The following is an 18,547-nucleotide window of genomic DNA, read 5'->3' as shown; positions in this document are numbered from 1 at the left end:
GTGCCCAGCCTAGATTAAATTGTTTTTTTTTTTTTTTTTTTTTGAGATGGAGTCTCGTTCTGTCAGCCAGGCTGGAGTGCCATGGCGCGATCTTGGCTCACTGCAACCTCCGCCTCCCAGGTTCAAGCAATTATCCTGCCTCAGCTTCCTGAGTAGCTGGGATTACAGGTGCCCGCCACCACGCCCAGCTAATTTTCAGATTTTTAGTGGAGACAAGGTTTCACCATGTTAGTCAGGCTGGTCTCAAACTCCTGACCTCATGATCCACCTGCATCAGTCTCCGAAAGTGCTGGGATTACGGGTGTGAGCCACCGCGCCGTGCCGAGATGAAATTTTTTAAGTGTATGTAATCTCCAGGGGAGAAAATTTAAAATCACATGGGGAAATACATGCGTGAGAAACTAAGAAATGAGCTATAGGCCAGGCACAGTGGCTCACGCTTGTAATCCCAGCACTTGGGGAGGCAGAGGCGGGTGGATCACGAGGTCAGGAGATCGCGACCATCCTGGCTAACACGGTGAAACTCTGTCTCTACTAAAAATACAAAAAATTAGCCAGGTGTGGTGGCAGGCACCTTTAGTCCCAGCTACTAGGGAGGCTGAGGCAGGAGAATGGCATGAACCCGGGAGGTGGAGCTTGCAGTGAGCCCAGACCGGGCCACTGCACTCCAGCCCGGGTGACAGAGTGAGACTCCATCTCAAAAAAAAAAAAAAGAAATGAGCTATAAGAATGTATTTTTGTGACTTGTCTTCAAACACAGATTATGAGTATCTTCGTGCATGAAATCACCTAACACTGGATTTCCACCATCTTTGTCCCACTAGGTTTATGGATGTTTGAGACCCTTGAAAAATATTTATATGTAGGAAAATACAGTTGATTTTGTTCCTTTAGGTACAGGTTTCTTACAATAAGCTTGCTTGCTTTATTTTTAGGAGAACTGCCTGAACTCGGATGTGGTGGAACAGATTTACAAGCGGAACCCGATCCTTCGATACACCCATCACCCCTTGCACTCTCCACTCCTGCCCCTTCCGTACGGGGACATAAATCTCAACTGTAAGTCCAAAGTTCCACCCTGACTCCTCAGAAACCATGATTCCACTTGCCCTGCTAGCTCTTTAGCTTAACACAGTAGCATTTGTTTTTAGCTCAAAGACCTCTTATTCATCATGACTTGGAAGGAAAAGATGAAATATACTTAGATTCATTACTAAAGCAAGACTTCTGGAGTGTGGTAGTAGTAATGCTAAGATTGATTGCTGTAGTAAAAGAAGAGATTTAAAGGAGTCAGAAAATGCCAGCTCTCCTCGTGAACTGAGAGTAGCTAGCCTTTTTTTGTTTGTTTTTTGTTTTTTGAGACAGAGTCTTACTATGTCACCCAGGCTGGGGTGCGGTGGTGTAATCTCGGTTCATTGCAACCTCTGTCTCCCAGGTTTAAGTCGTTCTCCTGCCTCAGCCTCCCAAGTAGCTGGGATTACAGGCGCCCGCCACCACATCCAGCTAATTTTTGTATTTTTAATAGAGACAGGGTTTCGCCATATTGTCCAGGCTGGTCTTGAACTCTTGGCCTGAAGTGACCCGCCTGCCTCAGCCTCCCAAAGTGCTGAGATTACAGGTGTGAGCCATTGCACCTGGCCAAGTAGCCAGACACCAGAGCCTAAGCAATCTTGCATTCCAAAAAAGGATTTTGTTCAGCAACAGATTACCTTTTAAGTAAGCATTTTATGTGGTAAGAAGTTCAATTAGATAACAAAACAGTGTCATCTTATCCACCTATGTGCTTTTAGATCTGTGTTCAGCTGACTGAGATGTATAGGGAGTGTGGTGGGCATTGCATCCGTCCTCCTCATTTATTCCTGTCTTCACTACTGCTCTGATTGTACCCACGCCCTATTCTGAACCCCTCGGGTGACTTCTGTGTTTGTTTTGCTTGTCATAGTGCTTAAAGACAAAGGCTATACCACCCTTCAGGATGAGGCCATCAAGATATTCAATTCCCTGCAGCAACTGGAGTCCATGTCTGACCCGATTCCAATAATCCAGGGCATCCTACAGACAGGGCATGACCTGCGGCCTCTGCGGGACGAGCTGTACTGCCAGCTCATCAAACAGACCAACAAAGTGCCCCACCCTGGCAGTGTGGGCAACCTGTACAGCTGGCAGATCCTGACATGCCTGAGCTGCACCTTCCTGCCGAGTCGAGGGATTCTCAAGTATCTCAAGTTCCATCTGAAAAGGTAAATAAAGCCTGTGGGCATGGGAGATGAGCTGGGCAGAGCTGCTCACGCAGGTGGGACACTGGGTCCTCGTTCAGATAAAGAGGCTCTTGAGCAGAAGGCACCTCTAGCAGGACAGGGACCTCTGGGTCAGACTCGTGGGTTGCCTGAGCAAGCTTACAGAATGCTGCCATCCTTTTTCTTTTTAAGCCACACAAGGTTATTTCAGGGACCAAGTCACCTTGGGTGTAATGTCCTAATGTATAGGAGATTGGATCAATCCATTAATTACCACTACTCTATATTTAAAAAAAAAAAAAAAAACTTGGATATTTGTTCCAGATCAAAGAGGTAGAAACAATCTGATAGAGATTTTGATTAATTATAGAAAAAGAAATTTCTTTTGTTTTTTGTTTTTTGAGTTTTGCTCTTGTTGCCCAGGCTAGAGTGCAATGGCGCGATCTCGGTCACTGCAACCTCCGCCTCCTGGGTCCAAGCGATTCTCCTGCCTCAGCCTCCCAAGTATCTGAGATTACAGGCACCTGCCACAATGCCTGGCTAATTTTTTTGTATTTTTAGTAGAGACAGGGTTTCACTATGTTGGCTGGGCTGGTCTCCAACTGCTGACCTCAGGTGATCCACCCACCTCTGACTCCCAAAGTGCTGGGATTACAGGTGTGAGCCACGGCACCTGGCCAAGAATTTTCATATAGTATGAGGCATGACTCTTTCAAGTATTAACAATACTGCAGAGGTAAGTTGGCAGCACAGGTGCTCCCGCTGAGACATTCGCTCTTTAGGGTTTTTTTGTATTTAAATTGAACTGCACAGAATGAAGCGGGCCCTTGCCAAGAAGTCACTGGTGCTTGCTCCATTCACCAGTGGGGGACCATTCACCGCTTTGGTCTACAGAACCTTGACACAGCCCAGTTCCCAGCAGCCTAAAAATTAAGTTAGTGTTTGTCTCCTAGGATACGGGAACAGTTTCCAGGAACCGAGATGGAAAAATACGCTCTCTTCACTTACGAATCTCTTAAGAAAACCAAATGCCGAGAGTTTGTGCCTTCCCGAGATGAAATAGAAGCTCTGATCCACAGGCAGGAAATGACATCCACGGTCTATTGCCATGGCGGAGGCTCCTGCAAGATCACCATCAACTCCCACACCACCGCTGGGGAGGTGAGGAGAGGTGGCGGCTGCTTGTTCTGTTAGATGTCTTGCTGCAGATACACCCGGGTCAGCAACATCGTGCAGCGTTAGGGCGGCTGTCCTGCACAGTTGCAATTTGCTTAGTACAGCTGCTCAATACTAAGGAAATGCATGTAACGCACAAGCAACCACATGAATATAGAGATAAAAATAAGATGAGTGGAATCACAGAGATATACTCAAAGTACGTGAGACATAATCTTGCTAATCTGAGAAGCAGCTGAATGTCTAGCAGAGCTGCAGACCTGGCGCAGGTCCAGCCACTTTGATGAGGGTTTATTGCAGTGCTTCTGCAACAAAGTGTTTCTGTTTGCCACATGACTAGCTAGATGAATATCAGATGAACACATTTTCTTATTTAAATTTGAACTTACTATTATAAAACTAATTGGCCAAAAGGGTAATCCAATAACCACCCCCCGACCCCACCCCCCAAGGCTTCCTGTGCAAAAAAAAAAAACATCATCTGGAGTCTCTGTTGTTCCTTCGAGTTCATAAATGCATCAGATAAAAGACAGGACTGCAGCTTTTCACCCACTTTTCCGGTTAATATAGGTTTGCAAGAAATCAGCCCAGCATCTGCCCATTTTACCCAATGGGCAAAATACCCTGGGTTCTTTTTGGCAAGAAAGAGATAAACCTGATTTCCAGAGAACAAGGGAAAATGGTACTTTTGAAATTCTGGGATGACCGCATGGGTAACATTTATAAGGAAGCTGCTTGGAGACGCCCTTGTGCTGGCAGCTCCCTCTGGGATCTGGTGATGGCACCTCTGGGAACATGTGTTGGGGCCGCAGCCTGTGGAACTGAAGTCCTCCTGGTGTGTCTTCCAGGTGGTGGAGAAGCTGATCCGAGGCCTCGCCATGGAGGACAGCAGGAACATGTTTGCTTTGTTTGAATACAACGGCCACGTCGACAAAGCCATTGAAAGTCGAACCGTTGTAGCTGATGTCTTAGCAAAGTTTGAAAAGTAAGTTCCTTTTCCCTACTGTGTCAGAAGAGCAAATACAAGAACTTACACAGCAGGGTTGGGGGTTTGAACTTCCATTCCGTTTTTGGCTTCACGGTGTATTGGAGTTAGTTTTATTTTACCTGGGTTGATGCCTGTTTAAGTTTGCGTATCTGCTGTTTTTCTCGATTCCTAGATAAAGCCATGGTCTTACATGATGTAACTTGTCAGTGGTTTTTTACCCCATTCATTTTCTCAGTTCCATGTTGGACCTGTCTGGGTATTTCTTGATTTTTTAGGTTTCCAGTTGTTATTAGCTTTGAAATTGGGCTGATTGACTGAAGTCAACTTATAAACTCTTTACTACGTTTTATATCTACAACATACAATGGACCTACGGTTTTTGGTTTTTTTTTTTTTTTTTGAGACGGAGTCTTGCTCTGTCGCCCAGGCTGAAGTGCAGTGGCACAACCTTAGCTCACTGCAACCTCTGCCTCCTGGGTTCAAGCAATTCTCCTGCCTCAGCCTCCCGAGTAGCTGGGATTCTGGGCACACACCACCACGCCCAGCTAATTTTTGTATTTTTAGTACAGACGGGGTTTGGCCATGTTGGCCAGGCTAGTCCCAAACTCCTGACCTCAGGTGATCTGCCCACCTGGGCCTCCCAAAGTGCTGGGATTTCAGGGGTGAGCCACCGCACCCAGCCTATAATAGACCTACGATATTTGATCTGTGACTTCATATTCTCTAAGTAGCATGGAAGGTATTCCTGCTTAGTATAAACATAGCCCTCATACAAGAATATTCACATCAGGTTTTTTTTTTTTTTTTTGAGACGGAGTCTTGCTCTGCCACCCAGGCTGGAGTGCAGTGGCCGGATCTCAGCTCACTGCAAGCTCCGCCTCCCGGGTTTATGCCATTCTCCTGCCTCAGCCTCCCGAGTAGCTGGGACTACAGGCGCCCGCCTCGTCGCCCGGCTAGTTTTTTTGTATTTTTTTTTTTAAAGTAGAGACGGGGTTTCACCGTATTAGCCAGGATGGTCTCGATCTCCTGACCTCGTGATCCGCCCGTCTCGGCCTCCCAAAGTGCTGGGATTACAGGCTTGAGCCACCGCGCCCGGCCCACATCAGGTTTTATAAATGTTCTCATAATGTATCTGGGGCTTGGTAAAGGTAATAAAGAAACAGGCTTTTGTTTCTTTTCTTCCCGTAGACTCAGCATAATGCTTTGCTGGTACTAATTCGAATGCAGCTCTCAGAAAACACTTGTTAGCTGGTTTAACCAGAGGCTGCCTGCTTGTTTTCTTAAAACAAAATCAGGGTGAAAGTACGTTTTTCACTCTATTTCTCTGTCCCCATCTCTATCCACTGTTATCTGGGCCTGGACAGAATGTCTGTGTCCTTAGAATACACCATGTAAAGTCAGCTCCCTGCGGGTCACTGAAGGCCCCTCTCGTTCATTTTCTGAGCCTCTCTTGACTCCTCTCTGTAGGCTGGCTGCCGCATCCGAGGTGGGGGACCTGCCATGGAAATTCTACTTCAAACTTTACTGCTTCCTGGACACAGACAACGTGCCGAAAGACAGTGTGGAATTTGCATTTATGTTTGAACAGGTAAAAGGAATAGTTAGAAACAGATTTCTTTGTGGGCAAGCAAGGGTAAAACCAGTTAATACTTAGCCTTGTAAGTTAACTGGTACCTTAGAAATGAGGCACACCTGTAGATTTCCCAGCAAAGACAAGGCCCAGCTGCTCTTTCATTCGTTTGTAGAATGAAACCTGCTACACATTTCATTTGAACCACCATTCCAGGAACTGTTCTAGTTGACAGGAGAGAGACCGTAAGGAATAAAATATATGACGTGTGTTTGACAGGAGAGAGACAGTAAGGAATAAAATATATGACGTGTGTTAGATGGTATCTGTGCTAGGTAGAAAATTAAATTTAAAGCAATGAGCAGGGGTGAGGGTGCAGTTTTAACCAGGGCAGTCAGGGAAGGTGAGTGTGAGAGAAACCCTGATGAAATGAGGGAGCAAGCGTTGTGGGCATCCCATGGCACTGCAGTGGGTTGACCAGAAAGCTGTTGACTGTCTCCTTTCAGGCCCACGAGGCGGTTATCCATGGCCACCATCCAGCCCCAGAAGAAAACCTCCAGGTTCTTGCCGCCCTGCGACTCCAGTATCTGCAGGGGGATTATACTCTGCACGCTGCCATCCCACCTCTCGAAGAGGTTTATTCCCTGCAGAGACTCAAGGCCCGCATCAGCCAGTCAACCAAAACCTTCACCCCTTGTGAGCGGCTGGAGAAGAGGCGGACGAGCTTCCTGGAGGGGACCCTGAGGCGGAGCTTCCGGACAGGGTCCGTGGTCCGCCAGAAGGTGGAGGAGGAGCAGATGCTGGACATGTGGATTAAGGAAGAGGTCTCCTCTGCTCGAGCCAGTATCATTGACAAGTGGAAGAAATTTCAGGGAATGAACCAGGAACAGGCCATGGCCAAGTACATGGCCTTGATCAAGGAGTGGCCTGGCTATGGCTCGACGCTGTTTGACGTGGAGGTGAGAAGTGGCTGCTGTGTGTCGGGGTGGGCAGGGTGCTGGCATCTGAGAACATGGATCACGGCCAAGTTCATATGGAGAGAAGACAAAATGGAGCACTTTGCTCTCTCAACCTTTTATTCGAGCCCCTCAAATTGTACCATTAACACTTCCCTTCTCCTCACAGTTTCTCCTCTCCTTTGTAGTAAATGCATCTGTAATATTAGGAATGAATGCAAAATTAAGACGTCATCTATTCTTTTACTACCCTTCCTTAGGGAAGCTATAGATCTAATTTTTTAAACGCTGATAAAAATCTACATTTTAAAAAATGTATAGCTATATATACAAATTAGAAACTGTGGATATACTTGCGTTTTACTTTTTTGTTTTTTCTTTACAACCCTGTGTTTGAAAGAATGTCTGTTTGATAATGGAATTTAGCCACTAGCATCAACCCAGTACTGATTTTTTTTTTAAGTAGACCACTTATTGAAAAGCAATCTTACTAATGGTATAGATGAGAGTTTGGCAAACTGGTCTGTGGGTCAGATCTTGCCTGCCTCCTTTTTTCTAATGTTTTATTGGAACACAGCCAAGCTCATTCCTTTAGATACATTCTCTGGCTGTTTTTGTGCAGAGTTGAGTAGTTGTGACAGAGACCACGTGATCCACCAAGTCTAAAAATCTTTCCTGTGTGGCCCTTATCTGATACGTTTGCCAGCTCCTGGTCTAAATTAGCTTCCTTTTTTTTTCTTTGATGATCGCAGTAATTCTGCCTGTTATCCAATGACTTTAAATTGAGGGTCTGTAAAAATCTAAATATTGATTGTGTATTCTAGGATCCATTAATGGCTTTTCACTGGGTGATGTTTTTCATTTGGTTGGTTGGTTGGTTCAATGAAGTTTGTTTTTAAGTATAAAAAAATCAGGTGCTTTCTAACAAAGCCATGATTCCACTTTTCCCTGACAAGGAATAGGTAATAACAGCAGTTAAACTCTTGGCTTCCTGCAAAATGTGAGCTGTGGATTAGCATAGAAAGCTACTGGCTTTTGCATGGAGAATGCAGAGAATATCTGGTTTTTAGGGATACAAACTAGGGACTCTTTTCAGTGTCCCCAATTTATAGCCCTCCTGCTTGTCCAGGTTTGGATCAGCCCTGTGTTGTTAGCCCTTACATATGGGCTGTTATTTTCTTCCACCAATCTGTACAGGAAAGCGTACAGTTAAACCAAAACCAGTCAAGACCCTGTTCCCACTCTGCATATGGAAGACCATTGCTGCTCCTTGTCAAGAGGAGCCAGAACTGCTCAGCATGCGTGATGTGGAGAATTTCCCTCTGTGATCCTAGATTTTGTATTTGAAGACTAACCATCCACAAAGAGAATTGGAGGCAGAACTGGAGATATTAAAGAGTCGACTTGTCTTGAGGAGGGGAGCTTCCTTTAGTCCCCCGGCCAGCATGTGCATTACCAGGCCACTTCCATGTGGCTAAACCAAACAGCTAGTAGAATAATGCCAAGAAGTGGAAAATCAAAGGAAGATGTTAGACCCTGCCAGTTAGTGAGCTCTTCCCAAATGCATGAGATTAACTCGTTAGAAATCAATCAAGATAGCCAGAGAGGTGCCGTTTCTCATATTTCATGCCCCTCCATGCATGCACGCACATCAAATATATTTAATCTTCTGTGCAGAGGACTTCACTCAAAGCCTGACTTACGGTTTAGATGCTGTTGCCAACCATTTCATGACTTAACTCTTCTGTTGACTCTTTTGCCTACCAGTGCAAGGAAGGTGGCTTCCCTCAGGAACTCTGGTTGGGTGTCAGTGCGGACGCTGTCTCCGTCTACAAGCGTGGGGAGGGAAGGCCACTGGAAGTCTTCCAGTATGAACACATCCTCTCTTTTGGGGCACCCCTGGCGAATACGTACAAGATCGTGGTCGATGAGAGGGAGCTGCTTTTTGAAACCAGTGAGGTAAGAGGCAAAGCAAGTTCATCTTTTTATTCATGGTCTTGACAAGACAGAAAAACAAGACCCCATTTCCTCATGCCTTTGACCAGGTCATTTTCTTTGAATATTTTTCTTTAAAATATGAAAATACAGCCAGGCGCGGTGGCTCACGCCTGTAATCCCAGCACTTTGGGAGGCCAAGGTGGGCGGATCACAACGTTAGGAGATCAAGACCATCCTGGCCAACATGGTGAAACCCCATCTCTACTAAAAATGCAAAAATTAGCTGGGTGTGGTGGTGGGTGCCTGTAGTCCCAGATACTCGGGAGGCTGAGGCAGAAGAATCGCTTGAACCTGAGCAGCAGAGGTTGTAGTGAGCCAAGATTGTACCAGTGCACTCCAGCCCAGGTGACAGAGCGAGACTCCGTCTCAAAAAAAAACGAAAATACAGTGTTGTGGTCCCTTCCCAGCTGCTGGTTCCCTGCAGGCTAAAATCTGAGAACCCCATATTTCTTCCGTATGCTTTTACAACAGAGGAATTTGGTTCCATTGTGTCACGAAGTCTTACCCTTGGAAGAAAGGAAGAGAAAGGGAAGTGACATAGATGTCCATGAAAAAGTATATTCTTTGCAACAAAACCTTATGAAAATTAGGTAACAATTATGGCAGTGTCAGAGCTGTGAGACTCGGTTCTGGTGGCCTCTTGAGACCGGGAGGGAGCTGGGAGCATGACCATCCTAGGTGCAGCTCATTCTAGATTGTGAAACCACACACACTAAAAGGCCTCTAAATATATATGCTACCAGCTTCAAAGTTTAAAGAGTATAATACAAGAAGCTTATTGAGGCTTCCACAAAGGGAACAGCTAGCAATCCAACGTGGTGAGTGGAGAGGAGTCACCTGCTGCCTGGTTCGGAATGGAGAGGCGGTGAGGAGGACGTTCCAGGTGCTTGGAGGATGTGGCATTGTAGGTTCCCTAGGCTGATGGGGAGACATGCAGTGAGAGGGAAGAGGGTGGGGAGCCCTTGACTCAAGGGTCCCAGGTGCCAGGCTGCAGGATTTGGTGAGATCCAGTAGACAACAAGGAACCACCATGGGATCTTTGATTGTGCATGGCATAACAGTGAATTTACAGACAGTGATCTCTAGGGTGGGACTGGAAGGGAAGAGAGCAAGCAGGGAAATGGAAGCCAGTTATGATGCCTGCACAGGGTCCAGGCCAGCTGTGAGAAGGGGTGGCAATGACGGGGACACCATGGGAGGGAGCTAATGGAGATCCCAGCTGGAGGAGGTGGCTGGTATGGAGCAGAAGCGGGCCTGGTGTCTGGGGAGCTGGCCGTTCTCCCAGCCCCTAGGGCCTCAGTTATCTTGTTTCTTCAGCTGCATCCTAAGGAATTGACTAGAATTAGATGATCCTGTCTTTAAAGGCTGTAATTATGGACTCTGTCATTTCACATTTATTTTAAGCAGGGATAGTAATCCTAGCACTGTTGACACTGAGTAACTTCAGCTTCCTTGGGTAGCTCTGTATTTTAATGTGCAAAATCTGACAGTTTACATCAAGCCAAGTTGGCACGTTTGTGTGAAAGAACCACCAGGTGGTGCACATTGTATTTGGAAAAGCCGAGATTCCACCTCTCCCCGATGAGGAAGGTGAAAGCAGCTAAACTTCTGGCTTCCTGCAAAATGGGAGCTGTGGATTAGCACGGAATGCTATGGGAGGGTGCCCAGGGAATGTCTGGTTATTAGGCAGGACCCTTTGCCTGGGGGAGACTCGTGACCATGTGTTGGTTCTGCTTCCCCCCTGGGCAGGTGGTGGATGTGGCCAAGCTCATGAAAGCCTACATCAGCATGATCGTGAAGAAGCGCTACAGCACGACACGCTCCGCCAGCAGCCAGGGCAGCTCCAGGTGAAGGCGGGACGGATCTCACCTGTCTTTGCTACCTGAATGCACCACCCTCTGGCCTCGGCTGGCTCCAGTGTGCCATGCCCAGCCGAAACACAGAGCTGCCCATGCTTTCTGGAAGCTTCTGGTCGGAGGGAGGTGTCTCTGAGGATCCTTTTGCCTGCCGACTTCAATGATCCTGTATTAAGCTGTCAACTTTTAACAGTCTGCACAGTTTCCAAAGCTTTACTACTCTTAGAGGACACATGCCTTAAAAAAGGAGGGAGGAACCATGCTGCCACCAAAGCAGCCGGAAGTGCCTTAACTTGTGGAACCAACACTAATCGACCCTAACTGTGCTACTGAAGGGAACTGCCTTCCCCCCTTCCCGGGGAGACTTACAGAGCGTGGAAGGGGGGCATTCTCTGTCAATGATGCGCTAACCTCCCAACCTGATTTCCCCGAATCTGAGGGAAGGTGAGGGAGTAGGGAGGGGATAGAGAGCCCGAGGGGACTGTGTGTTTGAGCTGGAGTGCTGCGGGCAGCCTTTCTCATGGAATGACATGATCAGCTTTGTTCTTTGTTTCATCTTTTAGGTGTACGTGCTTGCCTGTTCATGCATGTGTTCATAAACTCAACACTTTAATCATGGTTTCATGAGCATTAAAAAGCAAAGGGAAAAAGGATGTGCAATGGTGTACACAGTCTGTATATTTTTAATAGTGCAGAGCTCTAGTCTCAATTGTTACTTTATAAGGTGGTTTTATTAACAAACCGGAATCCTGGATTTTCCTGTCTTTGCTGTATTTTGAAAAACACGTGTTGACTCCATTTTGTTTTACATGTAGCAAAGTCTGCATCTGTGTCTGCTGTATTATAAACAGATATGCAGCCTACAAGATAACTGTATTTATAAACTACTCTTCAACAGCTGGCTCCAGTGCTGGTTTTAGAACAAGAATGAAGTCATTTTGGAGTCAGTCTTTCATGTCTAAAAGATTTAAGTTAAAGTGTTACTTGGAAGGTTAAGTTGTATCCCTCTGGATCGACTACAGGTACAACCATGTTGACTATGGGGTAGAGACGCTGCATTCCAGAAATGTCTTAACATTTGAGTGAACCTTTAAAGGACCCTGACATTAAATGCTGAGGCTTTAGTTAAAATACATATTTTATCCCAAGTTTATAATGGTGGTCTGAACAAGGCACCTGTAAATAAATCAGCATTTATGACCAGAAGAAAAATAATCTGGTCTTGGACTTCTATTTTTATATGGAAAAGTTTTAAAGATTTGGGCCAGCTACGTCTACCCACACAAGAAATTTGCCTTGTCCCGTTGTGCGCAACTCTGCAAAACTGTTGGCTCACAGGTCTGACAATAAAAGATACTAGCTAACACACTGTGTATTTCCTTTATCAGAGGAGGCTCGAAATGCCATGGAGGGGAGGCTTATTTTTGTTTTGGCTTTGTGGTGGGTTTTTTTTCTTTAGAGACAAGAGTCTGTTTCCCAGGCTGGAGGACAGTGGCACGATCTCGGCTCACTGCAGCCTCTGCCTCCTGGGTTCTAGCGATCCTCCTGCCTCAGCCTCCCAAGGAGCTGGGACTACAGGCGAGCACCACCATGCCTGGCTAGGTTTTGTATTTTTACTACTAGTTTTGTATATTAGTAGAGATGGGGTTTCACCATGTTGGCCAGGCTGGTCTCGAACTCCTGACCTCAAGTGATCCATGTGCCTCAACCTCCCACAGTGCTGGGGATTACAGGTGTGAGCTATCGTGCCCGGCTGGCTTTTTGATGTTAATGCTGGGGTTTCAGTGTCTGGGCTTTGTGTTTGTTGCATGGACTTGCTCACCAGGTCCAAACACAGAACTACAGCTGTCTCCACTGCTCTTGTAGACACTGAGTGTGACTTCAAGAAAGCCAATAGGCAAAAGAAGGGACTGATAAATGAAGTCACACACAGCTGAGGACTTGAAATGTGTTTATGTCAGACAGTCTCCTGTGTCAGCCCCAAAGGGTGCCTGATCTTGAAACTCTGGATCCTAGAACCTGCCTGCACCTCCCTGTGGAGTAGAACACACAGGTAGGCGGTTTGGTTGCCAATGTACCCAAACCACCAGACCAGGCATCTGGCATGAGCAAGCGCCACTTCCCTTGCAGACCACTGACTCCCACCTCTGCTCATGCTCACACATAGCTTCTTCCCATTCTGCAGGGATTGGGATGGAACCTGAAGCCAGGTGCTGCCTGGATCCTGTGCCCCCCACCCAGGGACCGAAGGAAGGCTGGCGAAGACTCGGATGTGTGTTGTCTTTGTTTTTATTTTCGGCCCAGAGAGAATCTGACAGAAGTCTTCTTTCTACTGCACACCTCTCAGGCTTCCCTCTGTGACTTAATTTACTCTGGAAGGCTGTCCCCCGCCCTCAATTACAGATGGGGAAATAGGCAAGGAAAGGCATGACTCAGATAGGGGGTTACAGCAGCACCATAGTTAGAACGTAGATTGACGCGTGAGCCTTTACGTGGCATAGTTGTGATTTTGTTTTCAGCCTCTTATTTAGAAATAATTACAGACTAGAGAAAGTTGTAACAGTACAGGGAGGCCTGCGTGCCCTTCACTCAGTTTCCCCAGTGGTGACATCTCCCATCACTGTAGAGCAGCATCACAGCTAACAAAGTACCACTGAGTTTCCCCTAGCCACAGAACCTATTCCAATTTTACTGCTTTTACATGCACTCCTTGGTGTGTGTGATGTCAGTAGCTTTGAACAAGGTCAGTGAAGTGCAGTCGTCCCTTGGTATCCAAGGGAGATTGGTTCCAGGACCCCAGCAGGACACAAAATTCACAGATGCTCAAGTCCCTGATACACAGTGGTGTAGTATTTGCATAGAACCTGCACACATCTTTCCTTCCACTTGAAATCATCTCCAGGTTACTGATAACTAACACAACGTAATGCTGCATAAATAGTTGTTATACTGTGTGTGCGTGTGTGTGTTTTAAAGATTGTTTCAATTTGTTTGAGACAGGGTCTCACTCTGTCACCAGGCTAGAGTGCAGAGGCACAGTCACAGCTCATTGCAGCCTCAACCAATCCTCCCACTTCAGCCTCCCAAAGTGCTAGGATGACAGGTGTGAGCCACTGTACCCCGCCAAGTTTTTTTTTTCAAATATTTTCAATCTGTGGTTGAATTCAGACCACATGGACACTGAGGGCTGACTGTAGTTTTGAATGTCTGTGTTTATTACTGAGGAAGGCATCAGCATATTTTATCATTTCAGATGCCAACAATCTATTATTTTTAATTTTTAATTCTTTTGAAAGCTAATATGTATAGGTGACTTGTAAAACAAAAATCTCAAATACTAGAAGTAAAATGTTACTTTTCCAGCTGTAGCCCTCTACCCATTTTCTTTTCCCAGAAACAGCTATTTTTACTGTTTTATTGAATATTTTCTCAAAAATAAACTGTCCAATCATATACTCACACATATATATCCCCATCGTTTTTAATATAAACATAAATTGTAGCTTGCTTTTGTCTCAGCATAGTATTTTAGCTCTCATCCTACATTAATACCTATAGAATTGCCTTATTCTTTTTGATGATTATATACTACCTCAGATAGCTTTGTGGAAAAACAGGATAAGGCCATCTGTGTTAGTCCATTCTCACACTACTATAAGGACATGCCTGAGACTGGGTAATTTATAAAGAAAAACAAGTTGAATGGACTCAGAGTCTCACATGTCTGGGGAAGCCTCACAATCATGGTGGATGGCGAAAGAGGAGCAAAGGCACATCTTACATGGCAGCAGGCAAGAGAGTGTGTGCAGGTTAACCCCCCTTTATAAAACCATTAGATCTTCTGAGACTTAATCACTATCAACGAGAACAGCATGGGAAAACCCGCCCCCATGATTCAATTACCTCACATCAGGTCCCTCCCATGACAGGTGGGGATTATGGGAGTTACAATTCAAGATGAGATTTGGGTGGGGACACAGCCAAACCATATCACCACATAAGTTCTCTGTAAAAATAGTTTCAGCCAGGCATGCTGGCTCACGCCTGTAATCCCAGCATGTTGGAAGGCCAAGGCAAGAGGATCACTTGAGCTTAGGATTTCAAGACCACCCTGGGCAACATGACAAGACCCTATCTCTACAAAAAATTAAACATTAGCCAGGTGTGGTAGTACGCATCTGTAGTCCCAGCTACTGAGGAGGCTGAGATGAGAAAAATCATTTGAGCCCAGGAGGTCAAGGCTGCAGTGAACCATGATGGTACCACTGCATTCCAATGTGGGTGACAAAGCGAGACCCTGTCTCCAAAAAAAAAAAAAAAAAAGAAAGAAAAAAATAGTTAAGAAATCTAAGAGGGCAATCTTTTTAGTTACTAAGCATTTTATTCAGGTAGTACACTAAATAGTGGTCAAAAATCTGCTATAGTAAAGTTCTGTATTGGTGTGTACTGGGTATAAAAATAAGTGCTTTAAATAATTTGAAAATCCCTACTCACCAAAAGCTTATACTATAATAGGGGACAAAACAAGTGCATAAAGCCAAATTTAGCCAGTACATTTATAACTTTTGTTCGGTTGATCAGAGAAGCATCATGATTGCTGGAAAATATTGGATCTGGATACAAGGTTTGGCATTGCTATTTTCAAAGTATGTAATCTTTTAGGGCAGGGGTCAGTGAACTAGAGTACAGAGACCAAATCTACCCTGCCACCTGTTTTTGTGAATAAAGTTTTATTGAAACAGATCTCTGTATTTGTGGATGGTTTGTCTATGTGTGCATTTGTACCACAATGGCAGAGATGAGTAGTTGCAACAGAGGCCCACCACAAAGCTAACAATATTTACTCTCTGGTTCTTCATAGAAAGAATGTGCTGACCTCTGTTGCAGGTAATTATGGTAATTATGGAAGTATAATACTTCCTTTAGAAGCAAAGCTACAGTTAGAATTTTGATTCCATGTGTGATGCAAGGAATACAGTCCCCAGTTTTGAGATAGTTGCTTTAAGTGTTTCTTACCCACCGTTTTACATGAATCTCCTCCCTCCCTGCATTTCCTTATCAGTGCAAACTGGCTCAGCATCACCTGACTTTGTATTTGATAAATCTGCAGATGAACGAAAGCTTTTCTGGGACAGATTCTATCTTCCCTCCACATGCCCCAAGATATCGTGCCTGCTTGGAATGTTCTGGGGGCTCAATTTAGTCATAGATCACACCACTGATCTCCATAATAAACTTTAAGCAAGTTATGGAGATCAGACAAATTCACATAAAATGTGAAATGACCACACAAGGTAGCAGAGCAAGTCTTGTGATTATCAGGAAGTAGTATTCCAGGTGCCAAGGCAAGTAGATTGATGTGACTGGGATGACAGGGGAGGATGCAAGCTGGAGGGGTGTGGACCTTGAGCTGGTCTTGCAATATGGCAGGACTTGGGATGGGAGAGGAAGGGATTCCTGGTGGAGAGCGCTGGGAGCACAAGCACAGGTGGGGTGTGGAGATGGGCATGGGGCAGGTGCAAGGCAGAGGTCAGAAGACATACTGGGGCTCCCTTGTCCCGATCCAAAATAGTGTCTTCTTTGGTCTTCCACCCTTGCCCTCCCACCATGTGTCTATCCTATTCTCCACAGACCAGATACCTAGAGAGATCTTTAGAAAACATAACCCAAATATATTTATTTCCTATGCAAAACTATTAATATAACTTTCCATACCACTGAAACATAAATGTTTATGCCTTTAGAGCCCTATGTTTTTTTTTTTTCCCCCCAGATGGAGTCCAACTCTGTCACTCAGGAGTGCAGTGATCTCAGCTCACTGCAACCTCTGCCTCCCAGGTTCAAGTGATTCTCCTACCTCAGCCTCCCAAGTAGCTGGATTACAGGCGCCCGTCACCATACCCGGCTAATTTTTATATTTTTAGTAGAGACGAGGTTTCACCATGTTGGCCAGGCTAGTCTCGAACTCCTGACCTTGTGATCTGCCCACTTCGGCCTCCCAAAGTGTTGGGATTACAGGCGTGAGCCACTGCACCTGGCAAGCCCTGTGTTTTCTGCCTGTGTGTGCCCCTCCAGCCTTGTCTCAAGCCTCTCTCTACCTCACTCATATTCCAGCTGGACTGGCTGTGGCTTAGCAGCATTTGTCTTGGTCATGCTTGCATTGAGTTCCCATTTTACCAGTCTCACAATTTAAAGCATTCTGCAATGACGAAGGTGATGAATGTTTCCTGGTGATGGGAGCTGTACTTTCTAAGCCCATGGAGATCTGGCCATTATGTGCTAATAAATGCTTACCAACTGATCTCTGGGGAAAACAACAACAACAAAAAACAAAAAACAAAACCTTGCTTCATAGAATTTGCTGATTTTCATGGTGTAAATATCCCCACTATGGCTAATTTCAGGCTCCAGAGTGTCACCACTGGAGGTGGAGTTGGAATGAGATGCACACAGCACACAGTCACCTCTGGCAAGCTGGTAGGAGCCAGAGGTCCTGCACACCACTGATAAAACACAATGGAGAGGAGATGTCTTTTGTTTAAATTTAAAAATGATATTTGCTGGTTCAGAAGACAACCTCTGAAAGAAGTAGAAAGAAGACACTTATAAAGCCTTAAGCAGTTTGTTTTGATAGGGGGTGTCATTAAGGTGGGAAAATTTAAAATGCAGTATAGGATCTGTTTCCATCTTTAGTTCTCCCAGGGACTTCTATTTTTACTTTCAAGTAATAACCGGGTTACAGTTGATAAGCAGTTTGAGACATAAACAGGATCTACGGACCCTGAAGTATTCAGACGTTTGCTTGGTGGGAACTAGTTGTTAAATTCGAGTTCTCATCATTCCCTCATGATATGCTGGGGAAAATACCCAGTGATTACTACAAATGCCATCTATTGGGGGAATAGTTCTCTGTGAGTTCACTGAATGACCCGGCATTCAGGAAATTTAATAGGTCTCTTAACTGGAGATAAGATAACCCCAAGGATCAACACCAACCATCTTTATTAAGTTGCTTAGAGCCTAGTTGTTAGTAAAAGATATAAATATATAAGGCAATAAGACAATTAACAGAGTATGTGGACCATCTGGATTTGTGTTGAAGGGGTCTAGAAAGAAAGTGTTCAGAGGGATGTTTTGAAGGGAGGAGAACATTTAGCCCCCAGAGGCAGATTTGTGGTATGCAGAGTGAGCACAGGCCAGGGCAGTGGAACCAATGAATGGAGGAAAGTCATGAGGCAAAAATGAGCAGAATGTGGATTTCTTTTTTTTTATTATACTTTTAAGTTCTAGGGTACATGTACACAACGTGTAGGTTTGTTACGTAAGTATACATGTGCCATGTTGGTGTGCTGCACCCATTAACTCATCATTTACATTAGGCATTTCTCCTAATGCTATCCCCCCCCTCCCCCCACCTCACTACAGGCCCTGGTGTGTGATGTTCCCCACCCTGTGTCCAAGTGATCTCATTGTTCAATTCCTACCTGTAAGTGAGAACATGCAGTGTTTGGTTTTCTGTCCTTGCGATAGTTTGCTCAGAATGATGGTTTTTAGCTGCATCCATGTCCCCACAAAGGACATGAACTCATCCTTTTTTATGGCTGCTTAGTATTCCATGGTGTATATGTGCCACATTTTCTTAATCCAGTCTATCACTGATGGACATTTGGGTTGATTCCAAGTCTTAGGTATTGTGAATAGTGCCGCAGTAAACATACGTGTGCATGTCTCTTTATAGCAGCATGATTTATAATCCTTTGGGTATA

General features: G+C 45.2%; 1 protein-coding gene across 2 annotated transcripts in view; it reads left to right on the top strand.

Moving 5' to 3' along the window:
- The window catches only part of MYO10 (myosin X), a 276,287-nt gene extending 264,140 nt beyond the window's left edge, over positions 1–12,147 (top strand). The window contains exons 34-41 of one of the 2 annotated variants that reach the window (XM_010356336.2): positions 936–1,059; positions 1,943–2,240; positions 3,191–3,398; positions 4,262–4,398; positions 5,869–5,989; positions 6,478–6,930; positions 8,695–8,886; positions 10,675–12,147. In XM_010356336.2, the coding sequence (XP_010354638.2) occupies positions 936–1,059; positions 1,943–2,240; positions 3,191–3,398; positions 4,262–4,398; positions 5,869–5,989; positions 6,478–6,930; positions 8,695–8,886; positions 10,675–10,776 (1,635 nt within the window). In that variant the 3' untranslated portion in view covers positions 10,777–12,147. The remainder of the gene's footprint in view (positions 1–935; positions 1,060–1,942; positions 2,241–3,190; positions 3,399–4,261; positions 4,399–5,868; positions 5,990–6,477; positions 6,931–8,694; positions 8,887–10,674) is intronic. The other variant, XM_030927220.1, reaches the window with a different exon arrangement.
- Positions 12,148–18,547: the final 6,400 nt, after the last annotated feature.

This window comes from Rhinopithecus roxellana, chromosome 3 (assembly GCF_007565055.1).
Source record: "Rhinopithecus roxellana isolate Shanxi Qingling chromosome 3, ASM756505v1, whole genome shotgun sequence".
NCBI lineage: Eukaryota > Metazoa > Chordata > Mammalia > Primates > Cercopithecidae > Rhinopithecus > Rhinopithecus roxellana.
This window is presented reverse-complemented; position numbering and strand designations above follow the sequence as displayed.